This window comes from Vulpes lagopus, chromosome 4, assembly GCF_018345385.1.
Source record: "Vulpes lagopus strain Blue_001 chromosome 4, ASM1834538v1, whole genome shotgun sequence".
Classification (NCBI taxonomy): Eukaryota; Metazoa; Chordata; class Mammalia; order Carnivora; family Canidae; genus Vulpes; species Vulpes lagopus.
Window position 1 is genome coordinate 55,586,429 of NC_054827.1, and position 22,371 is coordinate 55,608,799.

The 22,371-nt window shown below is 33.0% G+C and overlaps 1 protein-coding gene across 1 annotated transcript; it reads right to left on the reverse strand.

The window, feature by feature from the left end:
* Nucleotides 1-9,580: 9,580 nt before the first annotated feature.
* LOC121489008 (ATP synthase subunit d, mitochondrial-like) lies at nucleotides 9,581-10,088 on the reverse strand. Its single transcript, XM_041751404.1, has one exon. The coding sequence runs from the start codon at nucleotides 10,086-10,088 to the stop codon at nucleotides 9,603-9,605; it is 486 nt and encodes a 161-aa protein (XP_041607338.1). The 3' UTR covers nucleotides 9,581-9,602.
* Between the last annotated feature and the right edge of the window lie 12,283 nt (nucleotides 10,089-22,371).

Genomic DNA, 22,371 nt, shown 5'->3' on the forward strand with positions numbered 1-22,371 from the left:
ATATGCCAACAAATTGGGCAATCTGGAAGAAGTGGACAAATTCCTAGAAACATACAAACTACCAAAGTGGAGACAGAATGAAATAGAAAATTTGAATGGACCCACAACCAGCAAAGAAATTGAATCAGTAATCAATAATCTCCCAACAAACAAAAATCGAGGGCCAGATGGCTTCCCAGTGGAATTCTACCAGACATTTATTTATCTTTTTTAAAGATTTTATTTATTTATTCATGAGAGACACACAGAGAGAGAGGCACAGACACAGGCAGAGGGAGAAGCAGGCACCATGCAGGGAGCCCGATGTGGGACTCAATCCCAGGACCCCAGGACCACGCACTGGGCCGAAGGCAGGCACTAAACCACTGAGCCACCCAGGGACCCCACTACCAGACATTTAAAGAAGAGTTAATACCTATTCTTCTCAAACTCTTCCAAAAAAATAGAAAAGGAAGGAGAACTTCCAGACTCCTCCAAAGCCAGCATTATTTTGATTCCAAAACAACCCCCCCCCAAAAAAAGTTAATTACAAGCCAATATCCCTGATGAACATGGATGCAAAATTTCTCAGCAAGATGATAGCAAATTGATTCCAAAAGTATATTAAAAGAATCATTCACTACAATCAAGTGGGATTTATTCCTGGGCTGCAAGGTGGTTCAGTATTTGCAAATCAATCAATGTGATACCTTACATTAATGAAAGAAAAGATAAGCACCATAGGATCCTCTAATAGATGCAGAAAAAGCATTTTCTAAAATACAGCATTCATTCCTGATTTATAGAAAAAAACAACAACTCAACAAAGAAGGGATAGATGGAACATATCTCAACATCTCGAAGGCTACATACAAAGGATCCACAACTAATATCACTCTCAGTGAAGGAAAACTTTTCCTCTCTGGACAGGAACAACACAGGGATGTTCCTTCTCATCATTACTATTTAATATAGTAGTGGCAGTCCTAGCCTCAGCAATCAGACAACAACAACAACAAAAATAAATAAAAGATATTCAAATTGGCAATGAAGAAGTCAAACTTTCACTATTTGCAGACAATGTGATACTCTAAGTAGAAAACCCACAAACTCCACCAAAAAATCGCTAAAACTGATAACTGAATTCAGGAAAGTTATAGGATACAAAAATCAACATACAGAATGCTGTTGCATTTCTATACACCAATAATGAATCAACAGAAAGGGAAATCAAGGGACAGATCCCATTTACAACTACACCAAAACAATAAGATACCTAGGAATAAACCTAACCAAAGAAGTAAAAGATCTACTCTGAAAGGTATTGAATACTTCTGAAAGACACTGAAGATGACACAAAGGAAAAATATTCTATGTTCATAGATTAGAAGGATGAGTATTGTTTGATGCCTAATCCATCTAAAGCAATTTACATATTTAATGCAATCTCTATCAAAATACCACCAGCATTTTTCACAGAGCTAGAACAAACAATCCTAAAATTTATATGGAAAGTCAAAAGACCCTGAATAGCCAAGGCAATCTTGAAAAACAAAGCTGGAGGCATCACAATTCTGGACTTCAAGCTTTATCACAAAAAACAGACACACAGATCAGTGAACAGTATAGAAAACCCATAAACGGACCTACAACTATATCATCAAGGAAACTTCAACAAAGCAGGAGAGAATATCCAATGGAAAAAAGACAGTCTATTCAATAAATTATGTTGGCAAATTGGACAGCAACATGCAGAATGAAATTGCATCCCTCTCTTACACCATTCACAGAAATAAATTCAAAATGGATGAAAGGCATCTAGAGGAGAACATAAGCAGCAACCTCTTTGACATCAGCCTATTGGGCCTTCATCAAGATAAAAAGCTTCTCCAGAGCAAAGGAAACAATCAACCAAACTAAAAAACAACGTACAGAATGGGAGAAAATATTTGCAAATGACATATCTGAGGAAGGGTTACTATCCAAAATCTACAAAGAAGTTATGAAACTCAGCAACCCCAAAATACATAATTCAGTTAAGAAATAGGCAAAAGACACGGACAGACATTTCTCCAAAGACATCCAGATGGCTAACAGACACATGAAAAGATTCTCAATGTCACTCATCATCAGGGAAATACAAATCATAACCATGATGAGATGGTACTTCACACCTGCCAGAATGGCTAAAATTAATGTAAGAAACAGATGTTGTTGAGGATGTGTAGGAAAAGAACTCTCTTATACTGGTGCAGCCATTATGGAAAACAGTAAGGAAATTCCTCAAAATGTTAGAAATAGAATTACTGTATGACCCATCAATTGCACTACTAGGTATTTACCACCCCCCCCCCAAAAAAAATACAGATTCAAAGGGGCACATGCACCCTGACATTTATACCAGCATTATCAACAACAGCAAAATTATGGAAAGAGCACAAATGTCCATCAACTGATAAATGGATAAAGAAGAGGTGGGATACACACACACACACACACACACACACAATGGAATATAACTCATCCATTAAAAAGAATGAAATTTTGCCATTTGCAACAACATGGATGGAGCTAGAGTGTATTATGTTAAGCAAAATAAGTCAGAGAAAGAAAAATACTACATGATTTCACTCATTTGTGGAGTTTAAGAAACAAAACAGATGGACATGGAGGAAGGGAAGAAAAAAGAAGCAGAGAGAGAGAGAGAGAGAGAGAGAAACCATAAGAGAATATTGAGACTGAGACTCTTAATTATTGAGAACAAACTGAGGGTTGATGGAGGGAGGTGGGTAGGGGTTGGGCTAAATGGGTGATGGATATTAAGGAGGGCAGTTGTGATGAGCACTGGGTACTATATGTAAGTGATAAATCACTAAATTCTACACCTTAAACCCATTTTATCCTCTGCATTAACTAGAATTTAAATAAAACTTGAAATAGCTTAAATTTTTTTAAAAAGTAAGCTAAACTTTACTAATAAATATAATGACAGATTTTGAATGCTGATTCAATTTAATTAGGAATATTTTAAAATAGTTATTAATGGAAAATTATGACCTGAGTGAAAATTTTATATTATACATATTATATCTAAAAAGTATATTACTTGTCTTTTCTTATTACTATAGGTTATGTACCTGTTTATATTATTTCTCTTTAGTGTTAGAAGAGGCAAAAAAAAAAATCAACCACAATCTCACATATGTTAATAATGCTAGAGACAGCTTTTTACTTAGTGTAATAATGGCTTTTCTATCTAAATGATGCTGTAATTCATTGAAATAGTATTTGTTGTGCCCAAGATTGCAAATCCGAGAAACCACCAAGGAGCCGACACAGATGCAAGCTCCCACGAGGGTTTGTTAGCAAGCTCGAGCTTGGGTCCAAGTATACCCAACACGGAGCAGGGACTTGGACCCCGAGGTGGGTTCCAGCTGGATTTTATAGGGGATTTCCAGAAGGGGTGGAGGAATTTCTTAAGCTCTGTTTACATTCTGATATGGGGCTTTTAAGGGCATTACACTGTTTTTTTCCTGTAACTGAAGTAGGGTAAAGTTCAGCTCTTATTCACAGGGGTCTGGGATGGCTGTACTTGTGCTAAAGCTGAACTTAAGGTGGAATGGCCTTAATTTTCTCGGCCTCCACAGTATTAAATCAATATTGTCTTCGAATTATTTAATAAGAGACTACTTTATGCTATAAGATATTTGATTAAAGACAAACTGTTTAACATAATTTGAATATAATTTACTTAGCCAGGTGTGCTCACCTAGTTAATACCAAACCTTACTTAGTCAAAAGGTCAACCAAGTACACAAAAGTTTTCATTCAGATGGTTTGAAAGAAGTATTACTGAAAACTCTAAATTTAATATCCTCCTGTACTCACACTCCATCAATGATAAAATTATTACAAGTACTTTAATTAGTAAGGATTTCTGATTGTAGGAATTTTAGAGTGTTAAAAAACCCACATACACTTTTATGGACATTTCCAAATGCTTTAAATGTTTCCCACTCCAGCCCATTATTTGGAGAAGTTCAAGGACAATATAAGAACTAATTAGGCAGTAAGGTCCGCATCCAGAGTGACTGAAGTGTTCTATGATTATGTTGTGGTGATGATGGCAAAGCTCTGTAAATAGGAAAGACCATCTTTGAAATGGATGATTTTTATGGCATGTACACATTTTAGCTCATAGAGCTGTTTTTTTGTTGTTGTTGTTGTTTTGTTTTGTTTTGTTTTAAGTAAACCAATCAGGAAAACTTTGAATAGATGTGCTTTCAAGATGCTTTTAAGAACACTAGAAAAAAAAATCTGAACAGTCAAAAAGCTGAGGAAAATCTGTGTGGGCATTAAGTATGTAAAGTATGTATTGCTTGTATTGTATTGCTCATTCACAATGCTTCCGCCGTCAAGTATCTTGTTGTTTTGAATGTTTTTGCTGTTGTTGCTATTGTTACTCACAGTGGTGTTGGTGTATATGCTACTGCTGCCAGAGAAATGCTGGGAAGCAAGCAATATGTCCTCTGATATCTCTTGGTGAATAAAATCAAGCCACTGACAGCTATTGACGTGTTGGATAGGCACCAATTAATAGAAACACCTGTGCATTTGGGAGATTTTAAGATTTAATTAACTTTTCCGTATCACCTAAATAAAAGATATGATAGCAGAAAATATCAGTCTAAAATTATCCTTCCCATCTATGAGTTATCATATTATTTTATGTGCATTTATCAATATTGAGGTATCTTTCATTTATGTCTATATACACTTTTAACTAATTTCTTCTACAATATATGAGCTCATTGAGGGCAAAAGATGCACTCTCTTTATCTTTATATCTTTAAAAATCCAGAAAAGTTTGCAAATAGAGTACTCAGTAAACATATGTTGTGTTAATCTAAGAAACTCCTTATAAAGAAAGCATATGGACCATTTCTGGTGCAATATGCTTAGGCCTTTAAAACATTTTTTTTAAAAAACAAGAAATTCACAATATGTATCACTTAAACATAATTCTTACTAAAATGTTTTTGTGACATATAAATGATTTGATTAGCCTTTACTGTAGTTTGGTTTTAAATTTTGGAATATTAAATATTTGCAAACCAATTTTTTCATTTTCTCTTAATTTTTCAAAATTGTTTGGGAGACATCTTATAGTCCTTAAAAAGAGCTTTAACTAAAAATAATATTACACTGACAATAAAAGTAATATTGAAATTTTAAAGTAATTTATCCTAAGTTAACTGTTTTCTGAATTTAAATGTTGAGGAAAATTATTTCCCTATTCCAATTCTAGCATTTTATTTTGTATGACATCTAACAGTTTATGTTAATTCAATAATTTTGATTTGCATACATCAAATTGATTTACGAAATGCTTGAATGTCAGAAAATAATCATGTCAGCAAATGGCAACAATCTGATTTAGTAGTAGTACAAATAACATTTTGAATATAGATTTCTACATATTTTAGGTATCTCATGGAAAGGATTTTATTACTAATATAATTTTATGAAATATGTTTATAAAAATTATAAATATCAAGTGAAAATTATATAGATTTTAAAATCAGGACACTGCAGTTTAAATCAATCAGAGATGAAAAGTAATAAAACCATTAAGACAGACACAAACACTTAGTCCTTGGGAGTTAAAACTGTACCTATTTTATGAAAGGAACATACAGTGTCCTATTCAAAAGGCAGTATTTTAGAATCCATATATTAATTGGTATAATTAGGTATTTTACAATTATGTTTGCATGTAAGAGTAAGTACATTCAGTAGTTTACCTAATGTCACATAATACGTCACACGCATTTTGTGTTTTAGTTCTTAAGTTTCAAACTATGTAGCAAACCAGATTATAGTTTCAATTGGTATTTTCACAACCAAATGTTCAAATTCTGGCTCTTCAACATACATTTTGAATATTAATAATACCCTGATTGCCTTTGAATTTAAATAAAGTAATATCACGTTCCTCATCCGTGGCTATGAACATCACTAAGAAGAAAATCCAGTTCTTCAGTGGCACTGAAATGAAACACATTGGTGGGTATTATTGTTTGATTATAAGACACATTGTAATGACAGCAACATCATCATGACTTGGATTACGGTTTCTTCTGGGTATTGCTATCTATGTCCTATAGACATACTTTCTGCTAAACTTGTCATTTTTGTTCTGCTTTAATATTCCATTAGATAGGGGATCCCTGGATGGCTCAGTGGTTTAGCGCCTGCCTTTGGCCCAGGGCACGATCCTGGAGACCCAGGATAGAGTCCCGTGTGGGGCTCCCTGTGTGGAGCCTGCTTCTCCCTCTGCCTGTGTCTCTGCCTCTCTCTCTCTATGTCTATCATGAATAAATAAATAAAATCTTTAGAAAAAATTCCATTAGCTAGTTAATCACTGTTAAATATTTACGGGTTATTTCTAGTTTCTAGAATTTTATGTAAAGTTTCCAAGTTGTATTTTTTTTACATCTGCATTTGACAAAAAAAAAAAAAAATCACTTTCATGCCCTACTAAAAGTGGATGAATATATTTGGTTTATTTACATATTTTTAAATTATGTGTTTAATCCAAATGATATTTCAAAATATTAAAAAAAATTTTTTTGTAAATATCTTTAAAAAGATGAATAGATCATTAGTGATCATTTATTAAAATTTAAATTATCAAAATAATCAATCTTTCTTTTTTTGGGGCAGTTAGTAGTATTAACAATAAAATCTGATGTTTGGTCCAGCATCACATTGTTTTAAAGTATTCTCTGATACAAAACAAAATCCTATAAATACAGAGCTAGAGTACAGGACACTGAGATATAGAAAAAGATAAAAAATAATTCTTATTTATTTTCAGTTTTCAGAGAAAGAAACCACAATGGACCTACTGTCAAATACACACAATTCATGGACCAAATTTATGTCTCCTTTCATATGATCGCAAACTGGCCTGAAAACTTAAGCAGGGATCTTGTATCTCTTTCCCATAAGGATACAGCCAAGTGATGGAAAGAAAGAAGAAAATACCTTCAAAGTCCTCCTTTCTGGATCTCATCTAATCCCTTCTTATCCTTTTAGTAATAAAAACAACCTCACAGCAAGTGAAATTTCTATATTCAAATGAACCTTCAGAAAAAAAAAATGGCTTCTTGATGTACAGTCCCATCTACCTTTCTTAGGTTAGAAATCATTTTATTCCTGACAGTGAATTTCTGGACACAGTGGAAATGGCAGAAAAAGTAAAGGATGGGATATATGCCACTGACTCTTCTCTTTTTCCTGGAAGTAAGTGCATATCTACGAGATTACCATCACAATCTATGCCATAAACATATCTATCACCTCCCAAAGCTTCCTCCAACCCTCTTTATTACATTTGTGCTGTAAGAACACTCAACATAAGAGCTACCCTTTTTGTAGATGTTTAAGTATGCAAGACAGTGCTATAAGCTCTATACTGTACAATAGATTTCTTCGTGTAGACACTATGGAAAACTTATGGAAGTTACTCTAAAAATTAAAAACATAATTGCCATAGTATGCAGAAATCCCACATCTGGGTATATATCCAAAAAAAAAAAAAAAACAACTGAAATTGAAATTACGGTCTCAGAGAGCTTTTTGCACTCTCATGTTCATTGCAGCATTATTCACAATAGCCAAAAAGGAAATAGAAACACACTTAAATGTCCATCAGTGGATGACCAAGATAAAGAAAATGCTGAATATACGTAGAATGGAATATTAGCCTTAAAAAAGAAGGAAATCCTACCATTTGCAACATGGATGAATCTGGATAATATTATGCAACAGCATATGCTAAATGAAATAAGCCAGACACAGAAGGACAAGTGCTACATGATACCACTTAGCTCTTCCCTAAGGGTGTAGATCTTGCAGCTTTTTGGTCAGGTTTATCTCTAAGGAGTTTCATTCTTCTGATGTATTATAAATTGCATAATTCTTTTGATTTCAGTTTCTAATGATTTATTACCAATATAGTATTGATATTTATGTTTTGATTTTATATCCTGTAACCTTACTATTATCACGTACTAGCTTTTTATATATTCAGTTGGACTGATACATAGAATGTTGCATACAAATAAAGATAACTTTTTTTGTTTCTTTCCATTCTGTATAATTCTCTTGGTTTTTCTTACCTTACTCTACCAGCTAGAATATATCGTGCAATGTCAGGCAAACGTAGTGAAAGCAAATATTTTGGCCACTCTCCCAATCTTAGAGGGGGCAGTTTATCTCAATAATTAAATATGATGTACATAAATGGCTGTCAGATTTTGTCAAATGCTTTTTCTGCATCAATTACAATAATCATGTGGTTTTTATTTTTCAGTTTCTTAATATGGTAAATTACATTAATTGTTGAATGTTTTAAAACCTGTATAACAAAACAAAACAAAACAAAACAAAACTGTATACCTGGAATAACCTCCAATAGGTTATGATGTATATCCTGTTTATATAGTATTGAATTCCATTTGCCATAATTATATTCTGGAATCTACTTATACATATTAGGTTCCATGACTTCATTCCTGAACTCACTGTTCATTTTTTTTTAATTATCTTTCCTCTCTGTGTTTAATTTTAAATACTTTCTGTTATGATGTCTTTAGGTTCACTAATGTTTTCTTCTGCAGTGGATTGTCTGCTATGAATATACCATTCAGTGAATTTTTTATCTCATGTATTCTAGTTTTCATTTCTAAGATGTATAACTGTTTGCAACTTCCATTTGTTTCCACTTAATTTTTTGAATATACCGAATACAGTTCATAGAAACTGTTGAATTGTTCTTGTCTGTTAATACTAAAATATATTTTAGTGTAGAGTCTGCTTATAGATTTATCTTTCTCTTCATTATGAGTATTTTCTTGCTGTTTTGCATGGTTAGTAAATATTATTGGATTCAGACATCATGAATTTTATTTTCTTTCGTGTTGAATAGTTTTGGAATCCTGTAAGTGTTCTTGTGTTTTGTTTGGAATTCAGTAATTTAGCTGGAAAAGCTCAATCCTTTGAGTCTTATTTTGAAGGTTTATTGGGCAGTACCAGTGTAATGCTTGGCCTCAGGCTATTTAGTCTCCATTCATCAGCTCAGGCTAGTTACTCCCCATTCATCAACTAGGAGTCTTGGTATATTTATTCAATTCTTAATCTTGAAGCTTTCTATTTTAGCTATTGAGAATTTGCAATATTCCTGGCTCCATGTGAATTCCAAACACTCTATATCCTTAATAATATCTAGTATCTGTAACCTTTCTAGCTTCAAGTAGCTTCTCACATTCATGAGCTAATCTGTATTTTGCATAGAGTGTTGTTTCTGTGCAAGTATTTCTATTTACGTTGCATGTCTTAGGGGGCTAGACCTGTTGATCTACCTGTATTCTCAACTTCAGTTCTTCATCTCAGGGACACAGTTGGGTTTTGCCTGGGTTCTCTGCTTGGCACAACCTAGAAATTCATTCAGGATAGTATATTTGGCTGTTCATAGGGTTCACCTTTCTTTTTTTTCTGTATCATTATTTTTAATGTCCAATGTTTATGAGGGCTGGGGCTTTCTCCTCAACTCGAGTTTATAAATTTTCAATTGGCTTGTGAGGCCAATAGGGATACTTCTTCTTGTCTAATTTGGTTTCTGGGAAGACTTCATTCAGGTCCTCAATGGTCATCTGATCAAATGGAATTATGTTCTTCATCTTCTCCAGCTCTTTTTCATATTCTTCAATCCTGGCCTTTGAGAGGGACAAAAACTCAGCACAGCTTTTCACATCTTCTTTTTCCTCAGCATCCACCTGGACAGTGTATTTATCCTCTGGCACAGGAAACTTCAGGGCGTTAAACTTCTTCTCAAAGTCATCTACCAAGCCAGCCTTTGCCACATTGGCCTTGTAGTAAGCCCAGTCAATAGCAGGTGGTTTCTCAGGAAGAGTAGCCAACCTGGAGGTAAGCATCTCATTCCAGGATTTCAGGGGGTTGGCAATGGCCTTCTGGTTTCGGGGTATGATCTCCCCAAAAGCTACCCAGTCAATGATTTTTAGAGCAAGTTTTCGCCCAGCCATCTTGAGATCCTTCACCGACCCCGGCGGCCTAAGCCGGTCAGACGAGGGACGGCCATCCATGGTTCACCTTGTTTATTTGCTACTTTATCTCATGGATTGCTGCCCTTCATTGCTTGATATCTAGTGTTTTTAAAACCATTGTTCCATTAATTTGGTTCATTTTTTTGGTTGTTTCAGACAGTAAAGCAAATCTAGTCTCTATTATTTTATCTTTACTGGAAACATTGTTACTATTTTATTAAAATTTTTTTTTGCTTTAAAATATATTGATTCCTACAAATACTTAGAATATTTAAATATAACTAATAACAGCATTTCTCTCTCAAATATACTTTTACCAACATGACACTCTTCAAAATAATGACTTTGAGAAAAGAAAGTGTTTCCTGTTTGATTTTTAATATATCTTTAATAGTGTAGTCCAACCATGACAAAATGTATGATAGCTGAATAAATTCAGCTTATACTTGAAAAAATATCCCGGGGTTATACATGGATTTTATTTTATTGACTAGGTTAAAAATAGACAGGGGGATATTATCCTTTGGTAAAGGTAAAGTCATTTAAAAAATGAAGAACTCTTAATAACATATGACTAAATTTATCTATTTTTATCTAACTTTATGAAAATATCTTTAATATTTTACTTGTTTCTTTTTAATATTGTTCTAAAGTAAATAGGGTACATATAACTGACATATTAAAGCTGAAACAGATACTCTATTCCAGAAACTTTAAAGACAAACCATTTTTCATATCTATCATTTTAGTTGTATGTTTATTTTGCTTTTTCAGGATGGGAATAAAGAATTAGAAAGCACTTGTTTTCTTTCTTTTTTTTTTTTTTTAAGATTTTATTTATTTATGATAGAGAGAGAGAGAGAGACAGGCAGAGGGAGAGGCAGGCTCCATGCCAGAAGCCCGACATGGGACTCGATCCCAGCGATCCAGGATCGCTGCCTTGGGCCAAAGACAGGCGCTAAACTGCTGAGCCACCCAGGGATCCCCAAAGCACTTGTTTTCTCCTGATATGCAGGAGTTCTCTCCATTTGTAACAGAGAACAAAGAAGCTCTTGAATCTTTTGAGTAGTGGCATCGCAAAAGAAGATTGTGAGGAAGGTGACAATAGGCTTAAGACCCTTTTCTATCACCTTTTGCCACTACTTTTTAACCCCTGCTATTTTTGCTCTTTTCTCTATGGGCATCATGTACCCTAATTACTATCCGATCTTCCTATACTTACAGTACAGAGTCAAAACACTTAAAATTCCACTGACAGTAATGCTGTGCAGTAAAGAAACTGTTAGGTCAAAGTGATAACATTGAAATAGTCTAATTAAAGAAAATTGACAAGGATGGAAAGATTATTTTTACTTGCCTTTTTTCTTGTATATATTGAAGTATTATGTGTAATTCAATATTACATATATGAAATGCAATATAAATACAAGCCATATGATTACTTCTGTTACATCCTGAGGTTTTATAAATTATTAATAATCATCACAATAAGGTATTTTATAATTTACTCATTACTAATCCAAGCCTATAAAATAATTTTTAATGAATCATTTTATATAGAGGAAATTGTAGGAGAAAAGGTTAAACATATTTTGTGTCCCAATATTACAAAATCCTTACTTTCTTAGAGATATGTAGGACACAACTCCTTTTCCATAGTTTACCATATATATTTTTCTTGATTTCACTAAACTCTACCTCTTGTAAAATATTCTGTTAGTAAATATGAAGCTAAACAAGAATTTGAAGTTATCCTAAAGCAAGGATCTCTTTTGAATATTAATATCCTAACATACATAACAGGTGCTGTCTCACTCCGAATTTTTCCTTGTGGATGTTTTTTTAAATCTATGTTAATATGATATAGATAAAACAAATGAGATGCTTTCCATATTTAGTCAAGGCTTCCCTATCACCTCTCATAAAAATCCAGCTAATATTTCATGAAAAAACAGAAATTATTACATATTCCTTAGGCATCTCTGAATGTGTGCTTTTGTATTTGTACTAACTGTCTCAGATACAGACCTCCAGTTACAATGAAGAGCATATCTTTGCTTTCTTCTTTTTTTAATACATAGATGGAAATTTTTGAGAAGCCAATTAATCTCAAAAGATACATAGTGGTTGTTTTAGAATTGATATTGAAATAATAAATTTATTTCCCAACAACTGTTTAAAAAAAGACATATACGTTTAGGAACAATGGCATAGTCTAATCTCATTTAAGATAAATTTTAGGTTCTATTATTTCAAATATTATTTCAGGTTCATCACATTTTTCTATAATTTAAATGATAAAATATGCCCTGGAGGAAAACTAAGTTTCCAGTCAAATAAGACAGACCAGACTTTTGAAACACACTATTATGTTAATATTTTCCCCATAAATTTATTATGAATAATGATTCATTTTCTTTGGAATTAAGGAGCTATAATGCAGTTCCATTTGTCTTCCTGGATAATACTCTCTTTCTCTTGCTTTGCAGCCTCAGTCCCCAGGCTATAATGAGACACTACCTAATGAATTTTTATTTGGTAACTCTATAAACTTCTGAAATTGTACAAACTAAATTTATGTTACCAGTGAAAGTGCTGGATGCATATATACATACATACGGATCTTATTTTATAAGCTATAGATAACTAGTATTTCTTCTGTCATCTCAAAGGTGGTATACATTAGTTGGATAGCTTAATTTTATAAAATCTGGGTTTTGTGGAGATGGCTAAAATTTCATTTTATTTTACCTCCTTTCACTAGGTTAAGATAGAAATTTATAATTGTCTCATTTTAGAAAGTGTATTCCTGACATAAGCTTCTTATTTTGTGATAGTACTTCAGAGCTGAGAGTACAGTTAATATTTATGAAGAAAATTGATGACCAGCTTCTTTTATATTGAGTTTTCAAGTTGAAGAATAGTAGCCCTGACAGTAAAAGCAAGTCTCTGTGGTGGACAATATATTAACCTCATGCAACCTACCACATACAACCTAAACCCTCATATCTGTATACTTAAGTAATGCCAGCAATGAGGACAAAAGAAAAGTATTACAATGTTGTCTATGATTAAGGCAAGTTTACAGATTTCCTTTACATTAAAAGTCATGTTCAACAAAATGTAATTTTCTTGAACATTTATTTCTCAAGAAGCAATTACATTTTTATGTGTAGCTTCCATCTGTGGTCATTTTCATTTGAAGGTTGTATCCTTCCTATAAGCTGAATTCATCCTAAAATATAGCGGATTATAAATCTTCCATCCAACCCCATCAGTTCTTGCTCTCCTTTGTCCCCTGGCAAACCAATGACTTCTGTGTTTTTTTTTTTTTTCCTAGTTGCATCATTCTCTTAATGGCTTAATGTGAAAAAATCACAAACATATTTTATTCTTGTAGTTAATTAGCCAAATGCTCTATAAATCAGTAACAAAAGAAAAATGGAAAAATTCACAATACATGGAAATTAAATAACACATGATTAAACAGCCATTGGGACAAAAATTTTAAAAAAGGCAATTAGAAAATATCTCAAAGCAAATGAAACAAAAACAAAACCCAGCAAAACCTGTGGAATACAGAAAAAGTCATACTAGGAGGGAAATATATATTGAAAACACATATGTTAAGAAAGAAGAGCTCAACCAACCTAACCTTTATACCTCAGGAGTTAGAAAAAGTCAAACTAAGCTAAAAGTTAGCAGAAGGAAGAAAATAATAAAGAGCAGAAATAAATGAGAATGTAAAAACAATAGAAAAAAATGACAAAACTAAGAGATAGTTTTCGAAAAGATAAAATTGACACACTCTTAGCTAGATTAATGAAGAAAAAAGAGAAAAGATTCAAAGAAATAAAATTAAAAATGAAAGAAGAGACATTACAATTGCTGCCAAAGAAATAACAACAACAACAACAAGAAAAAATTACAAGGGACTACTATGAACAATTATACACCAACAAATTAAGCAACCTAGAAGAAATGGACCAATTTCTGGAAACACAATGTACCAAGACTAAATTGAAAAGAAATAGGAAACTTTAACAGACCAATAACAAATAAGGAGATTGTCAGTAATCAAAAGCCTCCTCAAAAATGAAAGCCAAAGACCAGATAGCTTCACAAGTGAATTCTACTAAACATTTAAAGAATTAATACCAATCATTCTTAAACTCTTCCAAAAAAAAAAAAAAAGAGGAAGAAACACTTCCAAATTCATTTTATGAGGCCAGCATCACCTTGACAAAGACACCAAGATACCAGAAGAAAACAAAACTACAGGCAAATATCCTAAAGAACATGAATGCAAAAATTCTCAACAAGATATTAGCAAACCAAATTCAACAGCACATTGCAAAGATCATGCTCCATGACCAAGTGGGACCTTTGGATGCAAGGATGGTTCAAAATATACAGATCAATAATCATATAACAGAATTCAGAATAAATATCACATGATCATCTTAACAGATGCAGCAAAAGCATGTGACAAAATTCAATACCCTTTCATGAAAAAAAAATCTCAAAGAATTAGGTATAGAAGGGATTTACCTCAACACAATAAAAGCCATATATCAAAATCCTCCACAAACATCATACTCAATCGTGAAAAATAATTTTCTCCAAGATCTAGAACAAGATAAGGATGCCCACTTTTGTCACTTCTTTCAACGTAGTGGTGGAAGTCCTAGCCACAGTAATTAGACAAGAAAAATATTTTTTTTCATAAAATTTCTTATATTTATCCCTCTCTTTGTATTTCAAATGCCACTGGCATAATCTAGGATCATAATACTTCCTACTCAGAATACTGCAGTGTCTCTTCACTGCCCAATCTTCAACTCCTAGCGTCTCTTCCTCCCGCATGATTAGACTTCTAAATGCTAACGATATCCATCTTCTGATTTTAAAAGCTATCATAGTACCTATCATGTTACAGAATAAAGGTCATGAGATGCTGCATTGCATTAATGATATGCAATAATCTCTCTTTATCTCCTTTATTTATCAATTTGTAACATAAGCCTTGTAATATGAGCAACCAAAGCTAAACCACATCAAATCATTAGCCATTCACTGAACAAATACTTGCCTCTTGCCCAATGCCAGACACAACATAAATATGTTTATAGATGTAATAATGTAGCATTATTATGAAAACAAAAGTTCAGAGAGACAAATGCAGTCCTTATAATCTTCCAATATTCTAGCTTGTTTTTGTGCTGTAAGTATATTTTTGAAGACTCTGAACTTAAAGTGTGGGCTGTCAGCTTATAGAATTCTAAAGGAGAAATTGTGACAAATAATGTGTATGTTGTATTCAGATTTTGAAACTGAATTGCAGATGGGATAATCATGTTCCTTTGAACATCTTTGAAATGTACATATACCAGGCAATTTAGACTTCTTTCTCAAATTCTGTAATTCCACTTGCTGCAATTCTTCATGCTACAAATCCCAAGATAAAAACAGACAGCTGATGACTTAAGTGGAAGGAATATTTTGTAATAATTTTCAAAGTCTCTAAATTTCTGAATTTATTCCCATATTAATGCTTTTATTGAGTATAAATATTCAGTTCATATTCATAAATACTATAGTAATTTTGCTAGTGAAATACTGTTCATCTTAAATTATAAATATTATGCATCAATAAAAATAGCCATTAGAATCCATGTTTTTGATATTATAAATTACATTAGTAAATCATTAAGATATTTCATTCATCTGATCACTATAAAGTGTATTTCATGTAAAGAAAAAATGTCATAAAATGTTTTGCTTACTTAAAACATGGTAGTTATATATTAAAAGATATATAAAATGTTTCTTATATTTCCCTGTTCATTTTCTATTTGATAGTTTATTTTTTAAAATATTTTATTTATTTATTTATTCATGAGACAGGCAGAGACCTAAGTAGAGGGAGAGGCTGGGTTCCAGTAGGGAGCCTGATGTGGGACTTGATCCCAGGACCTCAGCATCATGAGCTGAGCCAAAGGCAGATGCTGAACCACTGAGCCAATCAGGTGCCCTCTATTTGATATTTTAATAAAATGGTATAAAATGCTGGCATTTGAATACATTATAGCGATTCCCTTAAAGTGAGGTATTAAAGCATAAAACACGTCTTAAATTAATATTTAATATCTCCCTAACTCCACTGACTCATGTTAACTGTAATATTTGAACAATGTACTAATAGCATTCTGTGAGATGAGCTGTTCCTAAGAACTTTTTAAGAGTCTTCCTGCTAGAAGTAGACTAAAGAAAAGAGCAATGATGAATAAGGAAAAGAAAATGGAAAGCCTACTACACAGCCATGTTTTCTAGTTTGGAAGTATGAACTCATACCTTTGTTAAATACAGGTGCAACCTACAGTGTTACACACACAAACACACAACTGCACAATTATACACTCTACTAAGTCAGATACAAGGCCATATATCTGGTCTTACATGTGTAATGTATTTTGTCTGCAATGTGAATTCTTTAAAAAAAAATAAAGCTGACAGTTGTGGAAACCCTTTATCATATCTGTAGAGCAAAGTCGGCTCCAGATTTTCTGCTCACATGCAGCTACTTTATGTCTCTATGGATCTGATGGCTCTAAATACCTCATTTAAGTTGTATCATACAGTTTTTATCTTTCTGTGAATGGCTTATTTCATTCACTCAGCACAACGTCCTCAAAATTAATCGATGTTGAAGCATGTGTCAGAATGTCCTTTCTTTTTAAAGCTAAATAGTGTTTTATTGTATGTATATGCCACTTCTGTTTATCCATTCATCAACCATCGATGAACTCTTAGGTTGCTTTAGCTACTGTGAAGAGCGGTGTGATCGTTGGTGCACTATGCTTAAGAAAAATATTTTTTTTTTGTTAATTTACACACATATAGACCTTTGCCATGAAGACGAATATATGAATGTTGTGGGAGGAGATGTGTAAGGGACATTTTTCAAACTTGCCTGAATCCCAGTTGATCTCATGAAAGAATTGATCAATTGTGAATCTTATTATTACAGATCACATATGGAATTTTTTCTGTTTCAAATTTGGAGTGTTGAGAAGTGTCTAACGTCATACAGACTTTTAATGTTAGGGTCAAGTAGAAACACAAACAAAGAAAAAATAATATTTGTGTATTTGACCACAATTAATGCTGTTTAACAAGTGTTTCTTTTTTGCTTTTAAAGTATTGCTTTGTTTGAATCTGGTTTGAATTTATCTTATATATGATATTTTCCCAGTTGTAAAGCAAGATAAAACTTGATGTAGTGCAAAAAATGAGCACTAAATGAGCACTATTATAGCAGTGATAAGCAATGTTATCTTTTAGAATATGTTAATTTTAACGTATATAATTGGTTTCATTAAAAAAGCTTAATCTTGTGAGTTGTTTTATTGTTTCAGGAAATTCCATTAAAAATAACAGTAGAACCAATATAAAAAAACAAAATCTAATCTAAAATTTACTGCAGGGCATTTTCTTTTAAAGCCGTATCTGTGTTTGTTACTTGTCATAAAATAAAAAATGGAAAGTGGACTCCATGTAGTAGAATAAAGTATGCTTATCAGGAAATTAATATATTGAAACATATAATGTTTGATGGAATTTACAAATATGCACTTCAACAGAATTCCTAAAAAGTTTCATGAGAGTAAAGCCGACACCAAACCATCCTCATAACTGATTATATTCTGAGAACCCATGAAATTTAACATATCAGTTATATATCAGAGAATTCCACTTACTTGTTTACTATATATTCTCCATTATGTTTTCCTTTAGGAAACTAATTAATGATGTGGACATATTCTAGATTATATAGTTCTATTTTCAAACAGAAACTGCCAGATTTTGCTTCCCAAAAATCTCCTTAAAGAGGGCTGACCTTGCTGGGTACTCTGTGTTTTATTCTTACTTCTCCCTCCTTGCTTCTGAGGATATGGAGTTGATGACTACAGTTACCATGGCTGTCTCATGAAAATGAGCCAGTCCTTGTGTTTGGAAACTTATCACAAAAGACCACAGAACAGATAAAAAGAGACAATACTTCTGAAGACACCAAAGACTCCATAAAAACCATATCAACCCTGGTTTGTCTATATCTGGGATCCTATTACTTAAAAGAAATATTTAAAAAATCTACAGTAAAAAAAAAATAAAAATAAAAAATAAAAAATCTACAGTAACTATTATTTTTTTGTTGCAGCTGCTTTTTGATGTTATACAGAATAAATTTAATTCCAACTGATACAGAGTTTTGTTCCTGGAAGTGTGTATTAAAATGAACAGATGAACCATGGAACTGACTGAATGGAGAGGATCACAAGGCAAATACTAAGCATTCAGTCATCATAAACTAGAGAAATACTAATTCTTGTTGTTTCATCACAAAATATTTGTTCAAATTCTTGCCTGATGTACATTGGAAGAGGAAGATAACATGCCAACCTAGGCTGTGTGATATTACAAACTCTGCTATCAAAGAAGAAAATAGAAGCACAGCACATGCTCAATTTTCTATGCTACTGTCAGTTGATAAACTAAAGAAAGAGCCAGGAAAGAAGTAAGTAGAGATCAAATAAATAAGGCTTGCAGGATCTATGCAATGGTAGATCCAATGGCTTGCAGTCTAATTTCATTGAGACTTCATTAATTTGGAATCTAACTGGGGTAAAAAAGGTTGAAATCTACTGTATTTTAACTTGGTGCATGGGACACCTGGGTGGCTCAGGCCCAGGGTGTGATCCTGGAGTCCTGGAATCAAGTCCCATGTGGGGCTCCCTGCATGGAGTCTGCTTCTCCCTCTGCCTGTGTCTCTCCCTCTCTCTCTCTCTCTCAATCTCTGTGTGTCTCTCATGATTAAATAAATAAAATCTTAACAAAAAATAACTTGGTGCATTTATCAACTCCAGATGTTAAAGGGAAATAGTGGTCGTAGGCAACCCTTTGGCCAAACCCTTTTAAACAATTTTCCTACTATTCTCTTGCTATACAACAGAAGTAAACACACTGGTGACAGTAGGAATAAAGTATGGCATTCCTACGTGAGTCTGGTTTTTGAAGTGTATTCAAAATTGTCAGTGTCCTGTTAATGAATAGGAGATGGGAAGAACACAAAACTTAGTAAATAAAAAGTGAGAATGTTCAGGCTTTATCATATCTGGATGAAAACTTTAGCTATGATTAGTAATACAGGAAAATGATGAGAAGAATATACTAGATAATCCCTAATGTTTGTAAATACTTTTATAGCCAATACAATGGACTTGAGTTCTCTAAAGAGTCCATGCTCCACTGAACCCTCCCCTCAGGAGGTATGCAGCTCCCAGAATGTATTTCCCACTGTCTATAACAGATAGAGTAGTAGATAACAAGGAACTCCCCCAAAGGCAAGCTACACTCTGTGTGTGTGTGTGTGTGTGTGTGTGTGTGTGTGTGTGTGTGTGATATCAATACACAGGGAAGGAGAAAAGGAGGATGGAGAAAGACAAAGAAGATAAATGATGTGATGCATTACACATCTTATTAAGTAAGACAAAAAAAACCTATTAATAACAATATCCTTTCTTTTTTGATAAGGAAAAATCTTCAAGAAATTAAATAATTAACCCAAAGTAAAACTACATAAGTGGAAAAGCTAGTGGTGGCTAACTGCATAAGCTTTATCCTTACGTAAATTAAACTGGAAAAAATAATAAATATTGCCAACTGATGAAATTATAGGTGATTTTTAAAAAATATTTATGGACCTTTCTTTAGTGTATAATGGGTATGTATTTACTTTAAATATTTGAAGGAAAAGAAATTTTAAAATAATTCTAGTCAGATTAATATGTGCAAACTTAAATATTCTAGTTAAATTTATATTCGACTGTATGACTGTACTACTATTTATGGTCCCTGACACTGCCTATATGTGTGTGTGTGTGTGTGTGTGTGTGTGTGTGTGTGTATGAACATGAATTAATCTAAGATGCCTAGAGATAGCACTACTGACTAAAACTATGTTTACATATTTAAGTTTACTAGATAGTGTCATATGGATTTCTAAAGAACACAGTTATTCCGTTTCATCCACAACTATTCTAAGAGTTTTACCAGTTAGGTAAGGATAAAACAGTACTTCTTGGTTTTTTAATTTTGAATTTCTACAGTAAAAACTGAGGATATTTCTTAACAGGTTTATTTTTTATGGATGATTCTTTCTCTGTTAAATGTCCATTTTAATATGTTTAATCCTCTTAGCAATAATTTGTAGCAACTTATGAAATGTTATCTACCAGAAAAGCTGATTACAGACTCATTGCCCAAGATTTTTAGTGGGGACTGTTTACATCAACATCCTCTGCCTAGCATTTATTTATTCATTTATTTTTAAAGCTTTTATTTATTTATTCATGAGACACACACACACACACACACAGAGAGAGAGAGAGAGAGAGAGAGAGAGAGGCAGAGACACAGGCAGAGGGAGAAGCAGGCTCCATGCAGGGAGCCCGACGTGGGACTCAATCCCGGGTCTTCCGGATCACACCCTGGGCCAAGGGCAGGCACTAAACCACCCAGGGATCCCATCTCTGCCTAACATTTATCAAAATTCCAGACTCCCGGAAGAAAAGCAGATGTTCCACAAAAAACACAGTATATGCAAAATTTAGGCACAAGAAACCATTCTTATTACAGAATGCTGGGACTCCTCCCAAAATTCAAGTACCCAGACACAAGCTGAAGCCCGAACTTACAAGCATGGCTTTTTAAGGGTAGCAATCTCAGGCCATTTATGTTAATTTTGGTAGGTGGGGACACTTTTGGTCTTTAGCAATTTGATAAAACTATCTTCTATTCACCTTTCTTCTTTATGTACTCTTACACACATAAAGCAGCGCTCACTCCCATCCCTCCTTGGAAGTGTCTATTTTTCCTTAGATTTTAGGCTAGTAGATTGCTCTGCAGTCTCTGCTCTCTGACTACATAAAAAAAAAAGTTATAAATTTGTATATTTCTCACTTTTGTATAATTACAGTGGGAGTGATGTTGTTGACAGCTTTTGACACTGTAAGTTGAACCTAAAAGCATAGTGGCAAATTGAATTAAAAAAACACAGTGGATTTTAAATTTTCTAATATATTTGGACTTTGTAAAGGTTACCTGTCAAATACTTTTAATTTTGTTTGCCCTGTATTTACAATTTTTGAAATGTGTATTTTTTAATTGCTCAGTTTAGAGTGTGACTGAACTGTTAGTGGTCTTGTTCAGAGTATTTATATCATTTGCATTTATACAAAAATTATATTAATAAAATGATAGTTATACACATTATTTATCTATTATTAATGTTGAATAGATGATGCTGATGTTCATAATGATAGCATAGTAATACTATCAAGCTATGCATACAGAGTCAATTCTCATTAGTTGCCTATTCACTAAAATTTGTGTCCCCAAATCTATACTTGTACCACTTTTCATTATTCACAGACATGCACATGCACAGAACTCTAACAAATTTTAGCCATCCAATAAGTATGTGTGTTCCTAGCTAAGGTCAAATAAGGCAATGCTCTGTTTTCTTGTTTCAGTTCTCATGCTATCAAAAGCACCCTTTTTCTATTTAATTCAATGCTTTGTACATTTGATTTTGTTAATTTCACTGCCTAAAATGTCCTTGAAGCGTGGTATTGAAGTGCTGTCTATTGTTCCAAAATTCCCATGATATATGTTATGGACAATACACATATGTTTCGTGAGTTTCATTCAGACATGAGTTACAGTGCTATTCACTGTGAGTTCAGTGTTAATTAATCAATAATATATATTAAATAAGGTGTTGTTAAATAGAAATACACACAAAACGGGTTAAAGATTGACTGGTTGATGAAAATATTATGACCCGAGCTTGCAGGAACCTAACCCTGCATTTCCCCCAGGAGCAATGTGTCAGTATTCACTAATTCAGTGTTCACTGTAACTTTATAAATGTAACACAAACAATGAGGATCAACTGTAAATTTGTAAAATATTTCATTATAATGGTTGATTAATTTTATTCTCTGAAAGAGGTAGGGAGCCCCTGATTCCCAATTGCTCTTAATCCAGACAACAATAGAAAGATATCAGTGTCATTTTAAAACAAACTTCCTTAACTTCTGAGTCAATATATAATTTTAACAACTAAAAATAAATCATAATATCTTGAATTCATCCAACAGCAGATTCATATTCATGTTTTCCCAAAGATATATTTAAT